Genomic DNA, 20,048 nt, shown 5'->3' on the forward strand with positions numbered 1-20,048 from the left:
GGTCACTTGGGGTCATTAACGGTTAGAGGTGTGAGATCTCCGCCGACAACTTGGCGCCTTTCCAAATCCCTGTCTGTGACTCATATTCTATATATATTTTAAATAAACTAACCCAAACACTTTTACAGTATTACAACGGGCTGCTTCCTAGGGGGTGGAGGCCTGGTCGAGGACCGGGCCGTGGGGACACTAAAGCCCCGAAATCATCTCAAGATAACCTCAAGATCCTCAATTGTTTATATTTATCACGACGACCTTCTTTGTGGGATCTTTTGGTAAATCCTCAAACTTTCGTCGACAAATTGGAAATGTAAACATCTTTGATTTTGTTTAGAAATGGTTTACCAGAGTTTTTATTTATGGATACGGCAGGTGTGCAAGACGTGGGGTGTGCACTGGTGGCAGGTGTGGCAGAAGTGGGGTGTGTGCACTGGTGGCAGGTGTGGCAGAAGTGGGGTGTGTGCACTGGTGGCAGGTGTGGCAGAAGTGGGGTGTGTGCACTGGTGGCAGAAGTGGGAGTGTGCACTGGTGGCAGGTGTGCCAGTGGGGGTGTGCACTTGTGGCAGAAGTGGGGTGTGTGCACTGGTGGCAGGTGTGGCAGAAGTGGGGTGTGTGCACTGGTGGCAGGTGTGGCAGAAGTGGGGTGTGTGCACTGGTGGCAGGTGTGGCAGAAGTGGGGTGTGTGCACTGGTGGCAGGTGTGGCAGAAGTGGGGTGTGTGCACTGGTGGCAGGTGTGGCAGAAGTGGGGTGTGTGCACTGGTGGCAGGTGTGCCAGTGGGTGTGTGCACTGGTGGCAGAAGTGGGGTGTGTGCACTGGTGGCAGGTGTGCCAGTGGGTGTGTGCACTGGTGGCAGAAGTGGGGTGTGCGCACTGGTGGCAGGTGTGCCAGTGGGGGTGTGCACTGGTGGCAGGTGTGGCAGAAGTGGGGTGTGTGCACTGGTGGCAGGTGTGGCAGAAGTGGGGTGTGTGCACTGGTGGCAGAAGTGGGAGTGTGCACTGGTGGCAGGTGTGCCAGTGGGGTGTGCACTGGTGGCAGTGAGGACGGTGGTGCACACCCCCCCCCCCAACCTTACAAGGAAACCATTGACCGATATGCCATTCACATTTGTTGCCATGACCAGAGAGAGGTGCACCAGACACTTAAGATGTTAAGCATTACCTGCTTGAGTCCCCTAAGGTGCTGTTGTCCACCCAGCGACCATTTCTGGTGTCTTAGACAGCATTAGGAGAACTGTCAGTGTTTAGTCCTGTTACCATGTCTCTCTACAGCTACACTGAAACATGCTCGACGAGGCATGCCTCTCTCTTTATTCTCCCTCCATTGGAGACCTTTGTGTGAAGTGTGGGGTGGGAGATGTAGTCACAAAAGCGTGTGTAAAGCTTGTCTGGCTCAAGGATAGACGGCATGGGGTGCAAGTCAACCTTGAGACGAGTCCTTTCGTCTTGCTGTGACACGGTACCTTCTCCTGTCTGTTGTCATGGTGGAAGTGGTTTAGCGAATGAGGGACCTTACGATGGCCCCCGGGGGGCGTGGTCCCCTGGGGGCGTGGGAGGGGATGGGCCCCCGGGGGCGTGGGAGGGGATGGGCCCCCGGGGGCGTGGGAGGGGATGGGCCCCCGGGGGCGTGGGAGGGGATCTACCCCGGGGGCAGGGGGTGGAGGACCCCTGGGACATGGGGGGGGGGGTAGACCACCTTGGGCATGAGGGGGAAATTGACCCCCGGGGGCGTAGGGGCTGGATCTCGGCTAAAGCCTACAGTTTCCTGTATTTCTTTAAAATACATACATGACTATGATTTTCTGATCAAAGATCATATACAATATTTACAAGGTAAACGTTGCCTTATTTACAGTTAAATATAATTAATATATATCATGTGAAATGCATGTTGAAAAATATTAAACTTCTCAATATACATTTTTGTCTTGACCACGTAAGGCTTATACGTGCCTTATGAGGTATTATATTTTACAAGGCTTTGTTTCCTTGATCATATTTACATTTACCAGTACAGTATTCTCACAAAATTCCAATACATAATTCATTATATTGGTCTTGGCGCTTTCCCCTGATAATTCCATCATTATATTGGCCACACCGTGGAGTGGCATGATTCTCTCTCGAGTATTGCACTGATTTTGATTCAGGAACCATCGTGGTATCCTGAAGTTACTCCTTGCATTGAATCAAGTTTTTACTGCCTATATATCTTATCACTGCTGATGTTAATGAACAATATTTGATTTGAGTAGCATTACACATGCAAGAGTTGATTCATATGGCCAAGAGTAAGAATTTTTAAATACTGTACTGTAGTTTTTCCTTGATATTTCAGTCAGGGAGAGAATTGAGGGAGAGCTCAACTGGCACATCACGTAATTGCACTGAAATACAGTGCTGTATACCAATGTTATGGTTTGTTCACTTAAGGCAGTGAACATGCCATAAATTGTTAACGCAATCAATTCACCACTTGGAACAAAAACTTAGAATTAGCAAATTGCTTGATTATAGCAATAATCAATTCTGACTTTGTCCCAAGTGGTGAATAGCCAGCATGGGGCTGCTATGTGGTCATAAACTGGCTTAGTGCTTTCTCCATATTATTACTTTATCTTGGCTAGACAAAAATTGTAATGCTTTCTCTCTCTCTCTTTCTCCACAGTACGATCCATTCGCCACCCCGCGACTGAAGGCAGAAGTGGTCAGACTGAGCACTCTTCTTACAGAGACCCGCCTCAGCCTAGGTCCGTACCTCCAAGTGTGCAGCAGTTTTGTTAGCTTTCCTGCATGCTTTCCCCTGTGTCATTTTCATCTTGTGCATCTCTCATTCTTTCTCCCATGCATTATTGGTTGTGCATATTTGCTATAAAGTCAAGTTCCTCCTCAGTTGTTTCATAATTTTTTTTCCATTAATTTTTTTAGTACATGCATTATTTTTGTTTTGAAAATTAACAATGATATAAATATATATTAGGTAATGGAGTTTCATTTCATGTTTCATCTTCTGGCTCACATTACGTGATACAACTTTCTGTACTAAACTTTCCTCATGCATTCCTTTTCATCTCCAGCTTCTGACATTGAACTATGCAGTACACTATCTCCTCCTTTCTACAGTTTTTATATTCTTATCGTTAACATATCTATTATGTATTAGTTCTCGCTCATTCACCCGAATATTTAATTTATTTCCTTAGGCTCCAATTTACAATTTAGGCACTTTTTTTCTGATCAGAACTGTTCTACTACTAAAAATAATTTTATGCAGTGCTGCATAAAATTATATTTAGTAGTAGAACAGTTCTGATAGAACACTATCCTCCCCTATCTCAAATGTTCATATTTTCTGTTTTCATACACATAATAAATTAACTTTCTCTCGGTTGCCTCTCCTTTCCTTTGCTGACAGACACAGTAGTAGCTCTGGAGAATGTCAGAGGCTTTGGGAAAAAAAACACCACCTCATTATAAGGAATTTTGCAAAGGAAGAGGATAATTCATATGCAGGCGATGAGTCACAATAACATGGCTGAAGTATGTTGACCAATCCACATACTAGAGAATAAAGGGACGACTTCCCTTCATTTTCATTTTCTAGTGTGTGGATTGGTCAACAAGAGGATAATTCTAATCCTCTTCCTTTGCAAAATTCCTTATAATGAGGTGATTTTTTGTTCTGTACAAAACAGAACATTTTTTGTTCTCTTTGCAGAAATGATATAATGAAATTATATTTTCTGCAAATCATTGCAGAAATTATATAAAAAAAATTGATAGGCAAAGAGGATCATCTAACCATTTCCCAGGTAGGGAGGTTAAGTTAAGGCAGAGACAAATTTAGTACACACAACCATTACAAATTTTGAACAAGGATGATACTCGGTAATGCACATAAACTAAAAGATTTATGAGGATATAACCAATTTTACTTCACAAACCTTACAGAGGATCAGTAAAAAAAAAAGTCAAAGTACTAAGAGACAAACTAAAAGATTAAAGAAACGGACCATTACAAAAAAATCTCCAAGCTAAGGAATAAGGAGAGGGCAGGTGGTCATGATTGGAGGATTGGATGTAGTCCTTCACTGAACCAAGCAGAACTAACCTTGTATATCTCTGAAGACAGGCATAAAACCAAAGTGTCAATGTATGGAGTAATAGGGTGCAAAATGCTCGAGCAGTCCTCCAGCCCCCTAGGAAAAAGGCCAGAAGTTTAAATTGCTTCTACACAAATGCAAGAAGCTTAGTAAATAAATTTGATGCACTGTACACACACACCGATGTGGAAATGTTTACACCGAAACGCTATGCGTGCTAGTGGCTTTACAAAAATGTAAAAACAATGTTATGTACTCTCATAAACCCATTGTACCTTCTTGTATATATATAAATAAATAAATGTATAGTACCATATACAGTACTAGCTGAAAATGGTAGCAAACTGACATTGGTAGTATGCTACAGGGCAAGCAGCAGCAGCAGCAGCAATAGTTACTGATGTGCATAATGTGATCAACGGAACAGTGGAAGCTCAAGCCCTTGTAATGAGCGGCTTGAATCACAAGACAATACATTGGATGAATTTACCATCACAGGTGGAAGGAGGAGAATTTCTTGACCTGGCAAAAAGACTCCTTTCTCATATAGCATGTGACAGCCTACCTGAGGGAACAGCATTCTAGATCTTGTGCTAATATGAGAAGAGTGTAGGATTGATCAAATACAGGTAGGGAAGAAGCTCGCTCCTTTTTCTAAGATGGATCTTAGGAAATCTAAGATGGATGGAAATCGATCAGATTTCTAAGATGGACTACAATTATAACCCTTGTAAGGGTCCTGGATGACTACTATCTAGACTACCCTTCAAACTATCAGGAATGAGAGAGAAGTCTCCGTGGTGTAGTGGTAAGACACTCGCCTGGCGTTCCGCGAGCGCTATGTCATGGGTTCGTATCCTGGCCGGGGAGGATTTACTGGGCGCAATTCCTTAACTGTAGCCTCTGTTTAACGCAACAGTAAAATGTGTACTTGGATGAAAAAAACGATTCTTCGCGGCAGGGGATCGTATTCCAGGGACCATAGGATTAAGGACTTGCCCGAAATGCTACGCGTACTAGTGGCTGTACAAGAATGTAACAACTCTTGTATATATATATAGGATCAAAGTACGAATGTATCTTGGGAAAAACCTCAAGAATCTCATCACTTGTTAAAAAAAAAATGTCAAGAAAGAGATAGAAAACTAGATGGATGACACAGGTAGTAAAAAGCTCTAATAACCTGGAGTCTGTATCAATCCACAAAAAAACAACATAGATTGAGATATTCAAAAGGGCCTTAAAATTCAGCCACCCAGGAAATCGGATTAGCCAAAAGAAATTATGAAAGAAAACTTGTTCAAAATACTGTGTAAAGGAAAATCCAAAGTCTATCTCTCTGCCTATATAAAAAGTACTAGTACTGTAAAACCAAAGCAAAGGGCTTGTTAGGACCCCAGAAAGATGAGACCACCTAAGTTATAATTGGCAATACAAGGGCAGCTAATACTCTGAATGACTTTACATCAGTGGTCGCGCCAGAGTTTTAGACATTCCAATACCCACACAAATATTTAAAACAGGTGAGGAGAATGAATTAAGGAATATCCCTGTAAGAATGTGGTATAATCAGGAAAAGTATTGACAAACGGAAAGATTGAGAAGTGCCAGGTATGGGTGGAATTCACTCCAGAGTTGTCAAGGAACTACTGTATTAGCTGAACTATGAACTACAACTTCAGAGAATTTACTCGTGTAATTGGCTTAATACATAAATTTCGCAATGTTAAAACACTAAAATTGAAGAGTTCCAGTGTTTCAACATAATGCCTTCACTATATTTATTAAAATGTATCTTACTATTTGCAGATGAAAGTAGTGCAGCAGTTCGGCGACTGCAGGAAGCCGAGGTGAAAAGTGCAGAAGAACACATCCAGAAGGTGCAGCTGCTGGAGCACCAACATCATCACTCCCTTGATCAACTTGCCAAGCAACACCAACATGAAATATACTTGGGTCAGTTATTATCATAAACTTGTATTAATTGTGTGTAAATACAGTGTTAATACACACAACTTTATATTTTTATACATTTTTTGTTTGGGCTTTTCTTTTGTGCATCACATTAATATCAGAGTTTGTCTTTGTTATAGAGGCTTTAATCCTATTTTCCATTGTTCCTCCTTTCCCAACACCAAACACCTTTGATGGGCTTTAATGTATTTCAAAGCAATTAAGCAGTAAGTCCTCTCACTTTGCCTTTTCAGCTAATCTATATAAAAGTGTGTGTGTCCTTATTTTTAAATTGGTATCCAGATACACTATTCTCTGTCCGTCTATGACCGGGATGGTCATAGACGGGTCGGGGTCAAAACTCGCCGAGCCACTCCATTTTTGCACGAAATGGCAAATTGCACTGAATACCACATTCCATCCTCAATAAGATTCATCTAGCATATTATTTTCTAAAAGATTTCAATGTTATTTTCTCTCCTAGTTTATTGATGAAGATAGTGTTCAGTGAAAATAGATGAAGGGGAAAATAATGGAGGGTAGGGTCTTCCTATTAGAAGACTGGCAAATGGTTTTTAATATTGACAAATACATATGCAAGTTGTGGTGTGCGTCATAGCAACGCACACCACAACTATCAAATTAATAACATTACAGCTGATTGCTGAAGAAAAGGACTTTGGAGTCAAAAGCAATTCTGAAGTTAGAAAGTATAGCATAGGCTACTCGCACAACGTTCTTTATGTGGTCCTCAGGTGATAGTTGTGTGTGTGTGTGTGTGTGTGTGTGTGTGTGTTCAATTTAATTCAATTCAATTAGTTGTGCTTGCGGGTGTTGTGGGAGTATCGGAAGGAGCTTCAACCCATAACAACTAAAGTGTAAACAGTCCTCCCTTGTTCTGTCTTTCACTTATTCGTTTCTTTAAAGCATTAATAACACAATGTTGTACAATGTTGTCAAATATATTGCATACCATTTTGTGTGATTATAAGAAATTCTATATTTTTCCTCAGCCCTGGAGAAACACAGGAAAGAATTGTCCCAATTTACTGAAGATCAGCAGAACCAGGTATCGTATGCATTAATTATTTAAATTAGTACAATATATTAAATGAAAAGTTATGCATATTTAAAATGTTACTATTGATACAGTCCTGTGATTTTGAAATAGGATGGATAGTTTATGGTAGTTAAGAGTTGATACTCGTTTTTACTTGTTTAATAATAATAATAATAATAATAATAATAATAATAATAATAATTTATTTAGGAACAGTACATACATAGTTGCAGAGTTAGAGTACAAACATTCTGTTAGATTTAAAGAAAGAGGTAGTACATACAATACCTAAAGCCACTAGTACGCATAGCGTTTTGGGCAAGGAGAGGTGGGGAAAAACACTTAGACTAAAACTTAATAGTAATTGAGCTTAAAGTATAAATTGTGTTGAATGAAAAAAAATATTAAAAGATAAAAAAAGGGGGGGAACATGGTAGAAAATAGCTTAAGAAGTGCAGGGGTACCCATGTGGTACCCCTGTGGGGTATTACAGGAGGGGGGGGGTCCATTTCAGGCCCAACCCTTTTTGTCATTGTTGGATATGAATTCCAGTACAGAACAGTGTGTAAGTAACATAAAGGACATTGAATCATGTAGCATTATTGGCCAAGTATTATTTTGACATTAACGTAAGTAAGAAAGCATTGTTTTTAGTGAACATTCAGTACTTTAAAGGACTGTTACAATTGGTTCTATAACATTTCCACAGTATAATTCATTGCAGATATTGGTTATTATTTTCTTATTGCTCGACATTGTGAATGTTTGCAGCGTGAGGCACTGAGCAGGGCCCATTCTGCCGAGGTAGAGCAGCTGGAGGGAGAGTGGCGCAATAAGCTAGATCTTCAGCATGAGAAACATCTGTGTGCTGTTCAAGAACTAAATACCCAGCACACACACAAGGTACAATGAGGGGGGGAAAAAGGGGGGGGGGAAGTTGAACATTCCGAAACATTTTAAACGTGTTTAGGGGAACTGTGGAAGTTGGATGAAATGTAGTAATCATGAAATTAAATTATTTAAGTGTTAAAATTTGATTAATGTTAGTCTTAAAATAGATAACAATGTTGATGAATTGATAAATTTTATCTTCGTTTTAATTACGGCAATTGTTAAATGAACAAATATTTTTTTCAGTTGCGCGAGTTAGAAACATCTCGCCGAGCTCGTGAACGTGAATTAGAAGAGGCGAACTTCCGCCTGATTCAAGACAAAGAAGCTCTAAAGATCGAGTCGAAGAAACTAGAGGAAACCCTACTTAATGATACTGATCACAGACTTCAGGCTGTACGAAATATGTGCTCATCTCTCAAGAGTGAGGTAAGTCATTGTGATACTATATATCAGTACTCCTGATTTTTTTTTTTCACTATCTATTTGACCCAATTAGTATTTTTTTCTCGTAACATAGTCTTACCTTGCCCTGAACTTGCTCTGAGGATCGTTGTCCCTGCAATCTAGTCTGACCAGGCCTGATGGTCTGGTTGTATGGTGTTCATAAAGTTCCCTCTTGAACTCCAAAGTAAGTTGGCTAATTATGTCCTTTGTTTTGAGAGAATTTAGTTCATTTATTATGCATCCTATACCCATCCTAGGTGGTAGTGGAAAAGGTTTGAGGCACATAATGGACTCAAGGACTGCACCCCAAAATTTATTTAGCTATGCAAGTTAGTTTTGATAAATTAAGTTAGCGGGTATAACAGCTTAAGGTATATTGTTATGAGCAACTTGCATATGCAGTGAGCGAGTAACGTAATTTTATTTGGATATCGTGTACACTACAACTCGTCCAGTGGACAGCAGTGGAAAGATTACAATCGCCCACATTTACTACCTACAGGAGGAGGTAATGCAAATTCCAGAGATACTTATAACCGAGTTTAAGCTGAGGGAGGAACCCCTACTTTTCAATTGGGCTGTTTTGCACATTCTACATTGTCACCTGGTCTCTTTAAGGAATTGTTCAGTGTGCAGATTTAGAATATCCCTCCAATATTTTCAGTGTGTCAATTATGTATCTCGCCCCTGTTCTTTAGAACAGTTAGAAATGTTAAGTGGTCCCAATAATTTAAATGTTTAATTTAGTGGATTTGGGCAGTGAATATTTTATGTATGTTCTTCAGGTCAGCAAGTTCCGCAGCTTGAAATGGACTGTTAGTGTGCAACAATAATAATAATAAAAAAATTGGCACTAAATGGTAAATATCTGATTAAAGAAATGTAGCAAGTGGGATACCACAGAGGTCCATTTTGGGGCTAACCCTTTTAGTCAAATACATCAATGATAGATGAGAATATTACAAACAACATCATCAAATTTGCAGATGACACTAACATTTATGGTAAAGTTGGAAATGATAATGATGTTGAAGTCTTACAAAGTGATCTACAGGCACTCCACAAATGGTCAGATGACTGATAAATGCTTTTTAATATTGACAAATGCAAGACCCTTCATGTGGGGGCATAACCACTTACACCACAAGTACCAAATTAATAACATTACAACAGATTGATGAAGAAAAGAACCTTGGAGTCAAAATCCATTACTCGATTAAAGTTGCACAACAGGTATGAGTAGCAGTCAAAAAAGCTGACCAAACCTTTATGGGAGCCGGTTGGCCGAGCGGACAGCACGCTGGACTTGTGATCCTGTGGTCCTGGGTTCGATCCCAGGCGCTGGCGAGAAACAATGGGCAGAGTTTCTTTCACCCTATACCCCTGTTACCTAGCAGTAAATTCGGTACCTGGGTGTTGGTCAGCTGTCACGGGCTGCTTGCTGGGGGTGGAGGCCTAGTCGAGGACCGGGCCGCGGGGACACTAAAAAGGCCCCGAAATCATCTCAAGATAACCTCAAGAAACCTTTGGAATAATCAAGCGTACCTATGACTTCAAGAATTTGAAGGTAGTGATTCAGTTATCTAAATCTCTGGTATGCCCCCATTTGTATTTCTGTATCCAAACATGGAGACCTCATCTTCAGAAGGATACAGCTGCTCTGGAGAAAGTTCAACACCAGGCAATGCATATCATTCCAGAGCCAAGTCAACTCACATATCAGGAATGGTTGAGGGTCCCTGTCACTGTAAACCAGGCATGACAAGGTGGATTGAAACTTTTAAAATACTTGTACTGAACAATTTGGAGGATGTTGATCTGGAAAATGTCTTCAAAAGGTCAGATGTAACACAAACAAGGAGTAATGGTTTCAAGTGCAACAAGCCACAATGTAGGACTGAAAACAGATGCTTTTTCACTCACAGGGTTATAAACCCTTGGAACTGCCTACCCGCCAAAGCCGTTAATGCTCAAACTTTACCGAGCTTTAAAATCCACTTTGAAAAAAGACAAATGGGGTGGGGGGGGAAACCTTTGACAAGCCACCGGCTTCCTGTCCTCACCATTATGTGCAAGGTACTGTATTGGTGGTGTATATAAATTAAATATTTTGGAAATTATGTGCTTATAAGATTCAGTAACACTATCTTAAAAATAAACATAAAAATTGATGGATCGTACACCTTGCACTCTGACCACACTACTGGTGGTCAACTGTAGAAAGAACATTTCATGCTAGTTAAATCTTTCTAAGTTTTATCCATACCTTAAACATTACACGAGTGAAATAATACAATACAATACAATACAATTTTATTTAGGTAAGGTACATACATACAATAAATATTTACAAAGATTGTTTGACTTATAGGTAGAGCTAGTACATACAATGCCTAAAGCCACTATTACGCAAAGCGTTTCGGGCATGATAAAATGGTTTATTGGGCACAGTGAGGGTTGTATAATGTGTGAATGACTGTATTTATCATGTGTCATGTTAACTGGAGATATAATTTTACTCTATGTACTGGAAATATTGTACTGTATTCAGTTTCTTGTACATATTCTCAGGTGGACTCGCTCAAGACAGTGGTGGAAATGAAGAATGCTGAAATTCACGACCTTCGTGGGCAAGTGATCGAGATGGATAGATTGGCAAGTGACCTGGAAGTTGCTCGAGACAGGGCCAGAGCCCTCCAAGCCAAGACTGAGGACCTCCAAGCTCAGATGGAGAAGAAAGGGCTACAAGAAAGGTTTGATAGAAATATTTTGTAAACACACTATAATTGAAATTTTAAAATGAGTATCGAATATTCATTATGATTGTCCAAATTAGAAATTAAACTACAAGAAAGGTTTGATAGAAATATTTTGTAAACACACTATAATTGAAATTTTAAAATGAGTATCGAATATTCATTATGATTGTCCAAATTAGAAATTAAACTATTGTGATCACGGTAATTTAGTTATATTAATTGATTTGTACATATTTTACTAGACACAGTATACACTAAAGTAGCATTTAATGCAAAAGTATGTTTAACTGTTGCAAAATTGGTTATTCATCCTGAAATCCAACATCGTTTGTAACTCATTTTGAATGTGTGTACTTTTACCTGAATAAACATTATTATTACAAAGATGATGTAATGATGAACACACGCACACACGTCCCACCCACCCACACACCCCTACTGTTGTGGGGTGTTGTGTGAATGTATAATGTTAATATAAAAAGCTACATTTTTTTTTTAACTGCTCCCAAATATATATAAAGCTTATTGCTATTTCTAGCATCTCTTCCCATATTTTTTCCCTACAGTTGAAATCGCTCCACCTTACTGCTCTTTATGAATCTAAACAAATAAAAAGCAAATGTAACAAACACCTATAGTTTTAATTTGTATTGAAATGTCCTTTACAGGAAGATTTATCAGTTCATTTGGTTCTATATAAAATTGTTTCCAATTTTAATACTAGTTACTTCAGAGCACACTTGTACTACTTTGCTTCTTGTTGTCCACCTTAGTTTAATCTCGAACATTTTCTTAAGATTACTTTTGAATGAACATTTTTTAATTGAATTTTCTTGTTTGCAAAAATGGTTTTGTTGTACAGCATTGATATTGTAATTTTGTCTTATGCAGGCAACTTGTGAATGAACACAGACTTTTAGTTGAAACTTACCAGAGAGAATCCAATGCTAACAAGCGACTCAGCTTGGAAAATGAGGAACTGGCATGGAAACTCCGACAACGAGAAGAGATTATGTCTACCTCCATGCCTTCTTCAACTCTCGGTATGTTGCTTTGTTATTGAGTTAAATCTTGTAAAGGCACTACATGGGGTCCCCAGCTGTGCCCAGGTTGACCTTGTGCCCAGACCTTTTCTACACATCCGAGTCTTCCTCCATGCACTCCCTCCCTGTCTCTCCCAAACACACACACACACTGACACATACAGTCTCCCCTAACTCCCTCACGCTGTATTCCGACTCGTACAACCTTCCCAACACCCTCACACACACTTGTCCAATCTGTTCACACGCACATCCCCCAGTCTCTAACCACATAGACCCTCCTAATCTTCACACACGCACACGACCTATCCCATCGCTCTACCTCACACACCTTTCCTGTCTTACTACATCACTAGCCATTTAATAAAAAAAAAAAAATGGTTACACGTTTCATATTCAACTTATTTGAAGGAAGTGTAGTGGCTGATTTCCTTCAAGATGAAGGGATAGAAAACTTACTCTTCCCTTCAAGGAAGAAGACATAGGGGCCGACCCCAACCTCCATATGACTCGTCATAAAATTGCACGAGACATACATCTCAACGTCGAGTTCATTAGACGTCGAGATGCAAGTCTCGTCCTAACCACACACTCGGATATTGGGAAAGCTGTCAGAAGAGTACGAAAGACTTGGTGTAATTTTTTTACCTAAATTTCACAAATACACAAGTGTGGGTTTTTATCCTCAATTCATGCACACTCTTACACTTGCTATTAGATAGGAATTATTGTGTATTGTATATCTAGGCTCTTTTTCTCATATTAGAAATTAGTACTGTATATTATTACTACAGTATTTACTAATTTCATATTGGTATAAACAGTTTAGTTCATCTTAAGTACTGTACAGTAAGTCATAATCTTCATATTTAGACAAAGGGCTATGTGCTTCTTTTCAGCAGCTTATCTAAACTTCACAGCCATCTATTGATGGCAGAGATCTTATTTTTTTATGCAACAGATGATACAGGCGCAAGATAACTTCAGACTCTTATTGGCAGCTGTAGAGCTTTTCCCTTCCTACGGCTCGTTTTGAGGCTTGCCCTACTTATTCCGACCTGATTCCCCAATCTTGTTAAAACCAGGTACTCAAGCATTGGTGGGTGAATGAGGGCAAATAGTGAAAAAAGACTATACCCAGATAGTCCACTTACACTCTTATAAAACTTGTTTCACACCTCAAAGTTTACGGGTTACGATTGGCAACTTTTATAAACTTTGTAATCACTGTAAGTACTGTATACCTCAAACATTTTCTTTAAGTTAAAGATTTACCTGAAATGTGATGGATATTATTGGCTTTGCTAGAATATACCTATCCTAATACATTATTATATTTTTAAAGATCACTATCTACTGTATTGTTCTAATGACTACATTGCTTGTATGCCCAAAATATTTTAGGACTTTTTACTTTGTGAAAAGAATGTAAGTATTGATTGAGGATCAGGTTAGTTGAGTGTTTGAGGACCGATATTTGATCCATCACTGGGGTATTTTAGACCTGGTTCGTGAACAACTATTTTAATATCATTCGGAATTAACACTTTAATTTAATAGTATAGTAATAAATTGATTCTCAGGAGGAAATTGAAATTTCTCAATTTATTGTATTATTTAGGTCAGAATTGCTACTGCTTGCTTGAAGATTTAATATACAGAATACTGTAAAACCACAAGTATAGGATACAGTATATGAGAAAATGTTGAAGCCACAAGATGGGATCAAATCTGCTTGATGGATCACTCACTCATGATGAGACCAAACGTGCTTCTGCTCAAGGGGTTCAGGTTTAGTCCCATGATATACAGGGCTTAAAATATTCTTCATAGTGAATACTTACTATGTTAAAGTGGATAAAACATGGCAGATTATATGCTGTTTATCTTGGCAATGTGCCAGATGCATAGCAAGCAGAAATTGTGTTACTTGTGTAAAATTGTTTGCAGTTAGTAACGTCATTGATAGATCCATCTAGACTTGGTGAAAACAAAAATTTGTGTTTGCTGGGACTTTTCTCTTACATCATATGTAGCGTGTTGTGAGAGTTTGCCTATCTCGAGCTCCACTGTGTTCTGAACTATAGTAGTGTTGCTGCTGCTGCTATTAACTTACTTTAACTGCCGTCTCATGCTTTCCAACTTACCTTTCTTGATTATATATTTTTGTTGAAAGTAAATATTTTGTTACCATAGCATTTCACTAATTTGCAACATTCATTCAATATGTTGAGCATAGATGTTGGGTGTTTTAATACTAATGAATTGACAGGCAGTTTTTAAATTCTTACAAATATTGCATGATCCGCCTGCTGTTAAGCAGGCAAAGTTGAAACATTCCATATGGCTAGACATGTTTATAGAGGGCATAGATGTAGAAATAAGTGTCAATACTTGGGAATGAAATTAAGGTTATTCAGAATTTTTTCCCCTCACAATAATAATAATAATAATAATAATAACTATGCTCAATACTTATGTCAGCACTATGTTTAAAGACATAACCTCTTTACAAGGCTTCAGATGTCTTTTCGGAGGGCATAGACGAGGTAGATCCATGTTTGTACACCGATCTCCATTTTTACATGTTACTAGTTTTGATCAAATACTGTACTAAAATGGGAGTAGTTTTTGTGTTAAGAAATCTCTTAGCTATTAAGTTTTCCCTTTAATATAAATTTTATCTTGGTGAGCCGAGTGATTTGCCTTCACTTGCTGGGCTTGGGCTGCATGTGCTTGCCTCCACAGGTTCTTATATTGCATGAAGTCTTATCCAAAGCACAATATTCTGGTGGAGGTCTTATTGGTTCTATTTTAACTTTGGAAGAATGTGGCTGGCATAATTCAATTCTGGATATCAATATACAGTATTATGAAGGTTATAATGTTTTTAGTTTAAGATATTAAAAATGCAGTAACACTTTGGATAATGCTGTGGAATGCTGCACATGCACACAAGAAGCCGATGGTAAGACCAGATTGCTATACAGTTACTGAAGACAAAAAAAAGGGAAGCTAAATGATGAATGCTTCAGTTTCCCTCATGCATAATGAATAACTTGCAGAAATGTGATTCAGCCTTTGCATGAATAAAGTGTCATGTAGTGAGTTTTGTGCTAGTAGTTTAGTATTAACTCTTAATGCAGCTTATTGTTTCATAATAATGAAAAGAACATGTTTTGCCTATAGTACACAAATGTCATTATATAAATCTAAATCTGACAATGTATGCTAAGGGTTCTTGCCCTTCAGTTTTTGGACATTCAAAATTTTAGCTTGGTTAATAGTACCGATTATTAAGGCACCATCGGCCCTCCCACTCCATGCTTCCGTACCCCACTGGTCTGACCACCGGCCTGCACCTGACGCTCGGGTCACCTTTTACAGATCTCGTGAGCCGCTCTTCAGTAGCACCACGGCGCCAAGAGGGGGCGCCCTCCCCTCAGGCTGCCCCCCGATCACCCAGGTACGTGTTCCTGCACTCCCCATCACCCACTGCCTTGCATTCCAGCACCCCACCCACTGCTTTGCATTCTTGCACTCCTAAGTGCTAGAGGACCTGCACACCTTTTCCCCTCCTTAAGCTACTCATTTGTAATGTTTGATTCTCATAGCATTTTTCTTCCAGAAAATGTGGTTTGCACTAAATCAGAGAAGTCTAGTTTGCTTGCTCTTTGAGAACCCATCCAGTAGTAAACCTGTTAAGTACAAAGTTGACAGAATTTGATAAATTGTTGCAGAAAACTCCCTAATCAGCTCAATAGAACTCGTCTGTTATCAGTTACTTTCTGAAAATGCAAAAATAGCCATTTTTAATTTATTTAAAGTTGCATATAAATACTAATAATATGTTACTGGATATGTTTTCCAGCTATTACTGAAACTTATATTATTTGACTTTCCTAGAAAAAAGTTTAATTACTTATTACTCTATATAAATAGCAAATTTTGAATAATAAAATAAAACCTTGCTCCCGAGTGATGTAAATTTGGATCACAACTATTCAACTTGTGCATAAATTCTGATCTAGTGAACTTTATTGCTGATTTATTGTTTCAGAAATCTAAGCACCCAAGTTAATTTTACCCCCCCCCCTCCCTTCCCCCTCCCTCTCTTGATAGCTATAGATTTTGGTAACCTGTTTCCAGTTTATTTTTCCTTCGAGTATTATTGCATGACAGCTTTGTTCAGTATTTTTTATTAGTCACATAAACGTGTTTTGATAGCCTTAATTTTTCTACGAATGTTTATAATTTTAAATACTTTTAAAGAAAGTAGGGCTTCATAATTGATAAAATACCAATTTCATTATGTTGATGCTTTGGCAATGGCTTACTTATATAAAGCATTATTTTTGTGTGCTAGTTTGCTGTCCTAATGTCTTCCTCACGATAGGAAAATGCCAAACCTGCTATAATTTTTTTTAGTACCATACTGTATTTCACCCAAATTTGTGGACCTTCCAGAGGATCAACTGAACAGGTAAATAACTTTTGTAACTAATTTCTGACAGTGTGCCAGTTAACTTGGTATGTACTCATATGGTGAAATTTTTGTTCGCAGGGTAGGCGTTTGGTCTCCATCAGGAAAAGTATCGCCCTCCAAATGTGACTTAAACAAGCGCAGGTCCCGGCTTGGTCTTACTCCTGTGGATGGTATTGACGGAGATGATAAAATTCACGAGGTTTCTTTTGAATCTCCCCCACCATCACCATGTGTGAAAGCTGTGGTGGAGAAGTCAAATTCTGTCTCCTTTATTCTAGATCTTAATGACTCCCAGTCTGATGATTATTTTTTAGATATACCACCATCACCCAGACCCCGGCCACAACGGACAGCATCTTTGAGTGCTGTAGACAGACCACGCACTCCCACACATGTACGAAGAGTCATTCATAACAATAGAGCAAACACTATGAATAAAAATGGATTACATATTGATGATAAGCCAAAGGACATAAATGGGAAACAGAAGGAAATAAATAGAAAAGCGAGAGTGTCAAATGAAAAGCCTAACGTTGTAAATGGAAAATCCCTTGATACTAACGGTCATGGTAGTCGGCCGGGATCTAGGCGAACCACATCAGAAAGCAGTGAAGGTGGCAGTGAAATGGATAGAATATCTCCTACTGGCTTGGCATGGACTGTGCCTGTTCACACACCGAAATCTCCTTCTAAAATAAATGCCTCGCGACAAAATGGATCGCCAGTAAGAAGCAGAATGGAACATCATCTTCTGGAAGACCCAGATGAGGACGAGTATGAAGAAACTCCAAGTGGTACCCATCAGTTTATTGAAGTTGTGGAATTGTCTGGAGTTGGACTCACAAGTAGCTCCGAGGCTGCAAGTGACTCTGAACTTTCTCAGTGTGACATTATAAAAGGAGAATCGTCTACAGACTCTGACAGTGACAGTAGTGATGGTGAGCGACATAGTAAACAGGGCTCTTCTAACCATCAACCTCTTGGTCGGAAAAATGGACCATGGTGCCCAAAGGAAGGTGCTGGTGAAGCTATGATAACTGATGAACTATTAAAACAATATACTGGTGACCCCCTTACTATTGAACCACTTCCCAGCCGAGGAAAACGACCTTCTCGAAGACGCGTTTCTTCTGCACCATCCTCGGATTCTGATGATAACAATGTAAATCCTCACAATGAGGGAAATAACATGGATGTCAGCTGGTCTGAGGATGTGGATATCACATCTAGCTCCGAGATGCACGAGCTGTGATGCCGCAGCTAACCTCCTTCCTCTCGACCGACACCTGACGAACGACTGCGAACGACTAAAACACTGCCACAGCTTTCTGACTTGCCATGATACAAGTGATCTCTAAGGTGGTACAATTTCTTTTGTGCAGATATTGCTCCTAATTGCCCTTGTGCATTTCAGCTTGTGTGTTTGGTTGCTGGTTGCAAGGGCACCTTCCTGATGGGAATTCAAATTGCCAATACCATTCACTAGATGAATCACTTGTTGGCCAGTTCGTGTTGTGTTTATTTTCTAGTCAAGCTGTGCAAGCCCACAGAACAGACCTTACCATACCCCCCCCCCCCATCCTCCTTTTTGCTGCAGTCAAGCCAAGCAGCTGAACTATGGTGGCAAGTAGGAGTCATTCTCCCAGTGTTCTCATTGCCTCTGTGTAACCATAAGCAATAAGAACATTATGGAGTTTTGCCTTAAAAAACCTGTTTGTTTAGTCACTACTTGTGGCGTCCATGTTTACGTGCAACAATGAAAAACCTTCTTGGAGAATGTTTGAATTTATAATAGGTGCACTATGCCTGGTTCCATGCTGAGCAGTATGACAACCCACTGAATGTTACCTAAATGATAATGGTTGTTTGACACTCAGCAGTTGGTTGTACATAATTTCCATGTAGCTGAAAATACAGGATATATATTATCACTCACACTATAGTGTAATATATTTGGTAAGAGCATGATGTATTTAAAAATTCAACTAAAGAGCTTGTGCCCCTATCAGAAGTTCGAGGTAACTAATTTATTTCATGCACAATGAAAAAAGCGCAAAGATTGTTTATGTATGTTTTCAATTTATATACTATGCCAGTACAGTTTTGTTGACAATGGCAAAACGTTGTAAATCAATGGACCATGGGGCGTGTGCTCGGCTACGCTGATGAGTGATGTAACTCGTACATGCCTTCAATTTTTGCTCTGGCCATGTACTGTGTCCTCGGCTTCTATTATTGTTAATTCTTGTTAACTGATGAACTCTTTAATGGTCATACTCCTTGTTATTATATAGTCTTAAATGATCTATTACTAAACTATATCAGACTTGCTGCAAGATGACAATATTACCCAGATATATTATTACTTAAAGTGCCATAATGGCAACTGAAGGCACACACCATGGCCAGAATATTTGTCTACATAAATCAGTTTGTGGCCGTTTCTGCATACCATTTGCAGGAACACACACGTCTACATATGCAATGTGGTGCCATGTGATACCTGTTTTTCTACCAAGTGTGCAACGTGGTAACAGTGCTAGGGCTCATTAGGTCAGTCTGCCAAGGTAATAAGGGTTAGGTGACTGGTGTTGAAAATTTTGTGCTTTAAGGAAAGCAAACGGAGGCTCTCTTTACTTTGTTTTGCAAATAAGGGAGACAGCCATGCAGTAGTTCTTTCCGAGAAACACAAAATTGCAAATTTCGCCAATGATGTAGTGAAAATAAAATCTTCCAATTTATTCTTTTTATTTTCTTTGCAGATAGTGACCACTATTGCCCTCACATATTCTTAATGTGTCTTGGTTTAATGATTTAAGAGTATTACAGCATTGTTTATAATAAGTTCAAAGTCCTGATGTGATGTTATTTTACATCTATATTACTACCAAGCTATTAAGTTTAAAGCCCTGATGTGATCTTACTGTAGGATTTAGAAATAAAGCAAAGCTCGATTTCACTTCTTTAGATACCCCATATTTCAGATAATTGACTGCACACTTCAGTTTTGTTTATTCCTGAATTTTAATGTATTGTTCTAAATACTGTACTGTCATGAACACGTTAACACTTTGGCGTGCCCCGCCCGCCACCCCTCAACTGTGCGATTTGGGTCCCAGCCTTTCACGGGAGTGCGCGTTAATTCTGAAAAGTGTATACTCTCTTCAACTTTGTCACCTTAATTCTCGTCCTACGAGATTAAATTTGGTATCATTGTGTTCGCAATAGAATTCTCTACAGCACTAAATGCATATAAACTCCAAAAGCCCAGCTAATTAACCGCAGCAAACAGAGAAAGTGCGAACGAG

At 39.2% G+C, this 20,048-nt stretch overlaps 1 protein-coding gene across 3 annotated transcripts in view; it reads left to right on the plus strand.

The window, feature by feature from the left end:
- Nucleotides 1-19,695, plus strand: part of LOC123771323 (microtubule-associated tumor suppressor 1 homolog) — a 358,321-nt gene extending 338,626 nt beyond the window's left edge. For all 3 annotated transcript variants that reach the window (XM_069305205.1, XM_069305206.1, XM_069305207.1), the window contains 9 exons: nucleotides 2,667-2,748; nucleotides 5,911-6,057; nucleotides 7,068-7,123; nucleotides 7,886-8,017; nucleotides 8,252-8,434; nucleotides 11,024-11,205; nucleotides 12,103-12,254; nucleotides 15,642-15,720; nucleotides 16,819-19,695. In XM_069305205.1, the coding sequence (XP_069161306.1) occupies nucleotides 2,667-2,748; nucleotides 5,911-6,057; nucleotides 7,068-7,123; nucleotides 7,886-8,017; nucleotides 8,252-8,434; nucleotides 11,024-11,205; nucleotides 12,103-12,254; nucleotides 15,642-15,720; nucleotides 16,819-17,992 (2,187 nt within the window). In that variant the 3' untranslated portion in view covers nucleotides 17,993-19,695. The remainder of the gene's footprint in view (nucleotides 1-2,666; nucleotides 2,749-5,910; nucleotides 6,058-7,067; nucleotides 7,124-7,885; nucleotides 8,018-8,251; nucleotides 8,435-11,023; nucleotides 11,206-12,102; nucleotides 12,255-15,641; nucleotides 15,721-16,818) is intronic.
- The last annotated feature ends 353 nt before the right edge of the window (nucleotides 19,696-20,048 follow it).

This window comes from Procambarus clarkii, chromosome 54 (genome assembly GCF_040958095.1).
Source record: "Procambarus clarkii isolate CNS0578487 chromosome 54, FALCON_Pclarkii_2.0, whole genome shotgun sequence".
NCBI classification, from domain to species: Eukaryota; Metazoa; Arthropoda; class Malacostraca; order Decapoda; family Cambaridae; genus Procambarus; species Procambarus clarkii.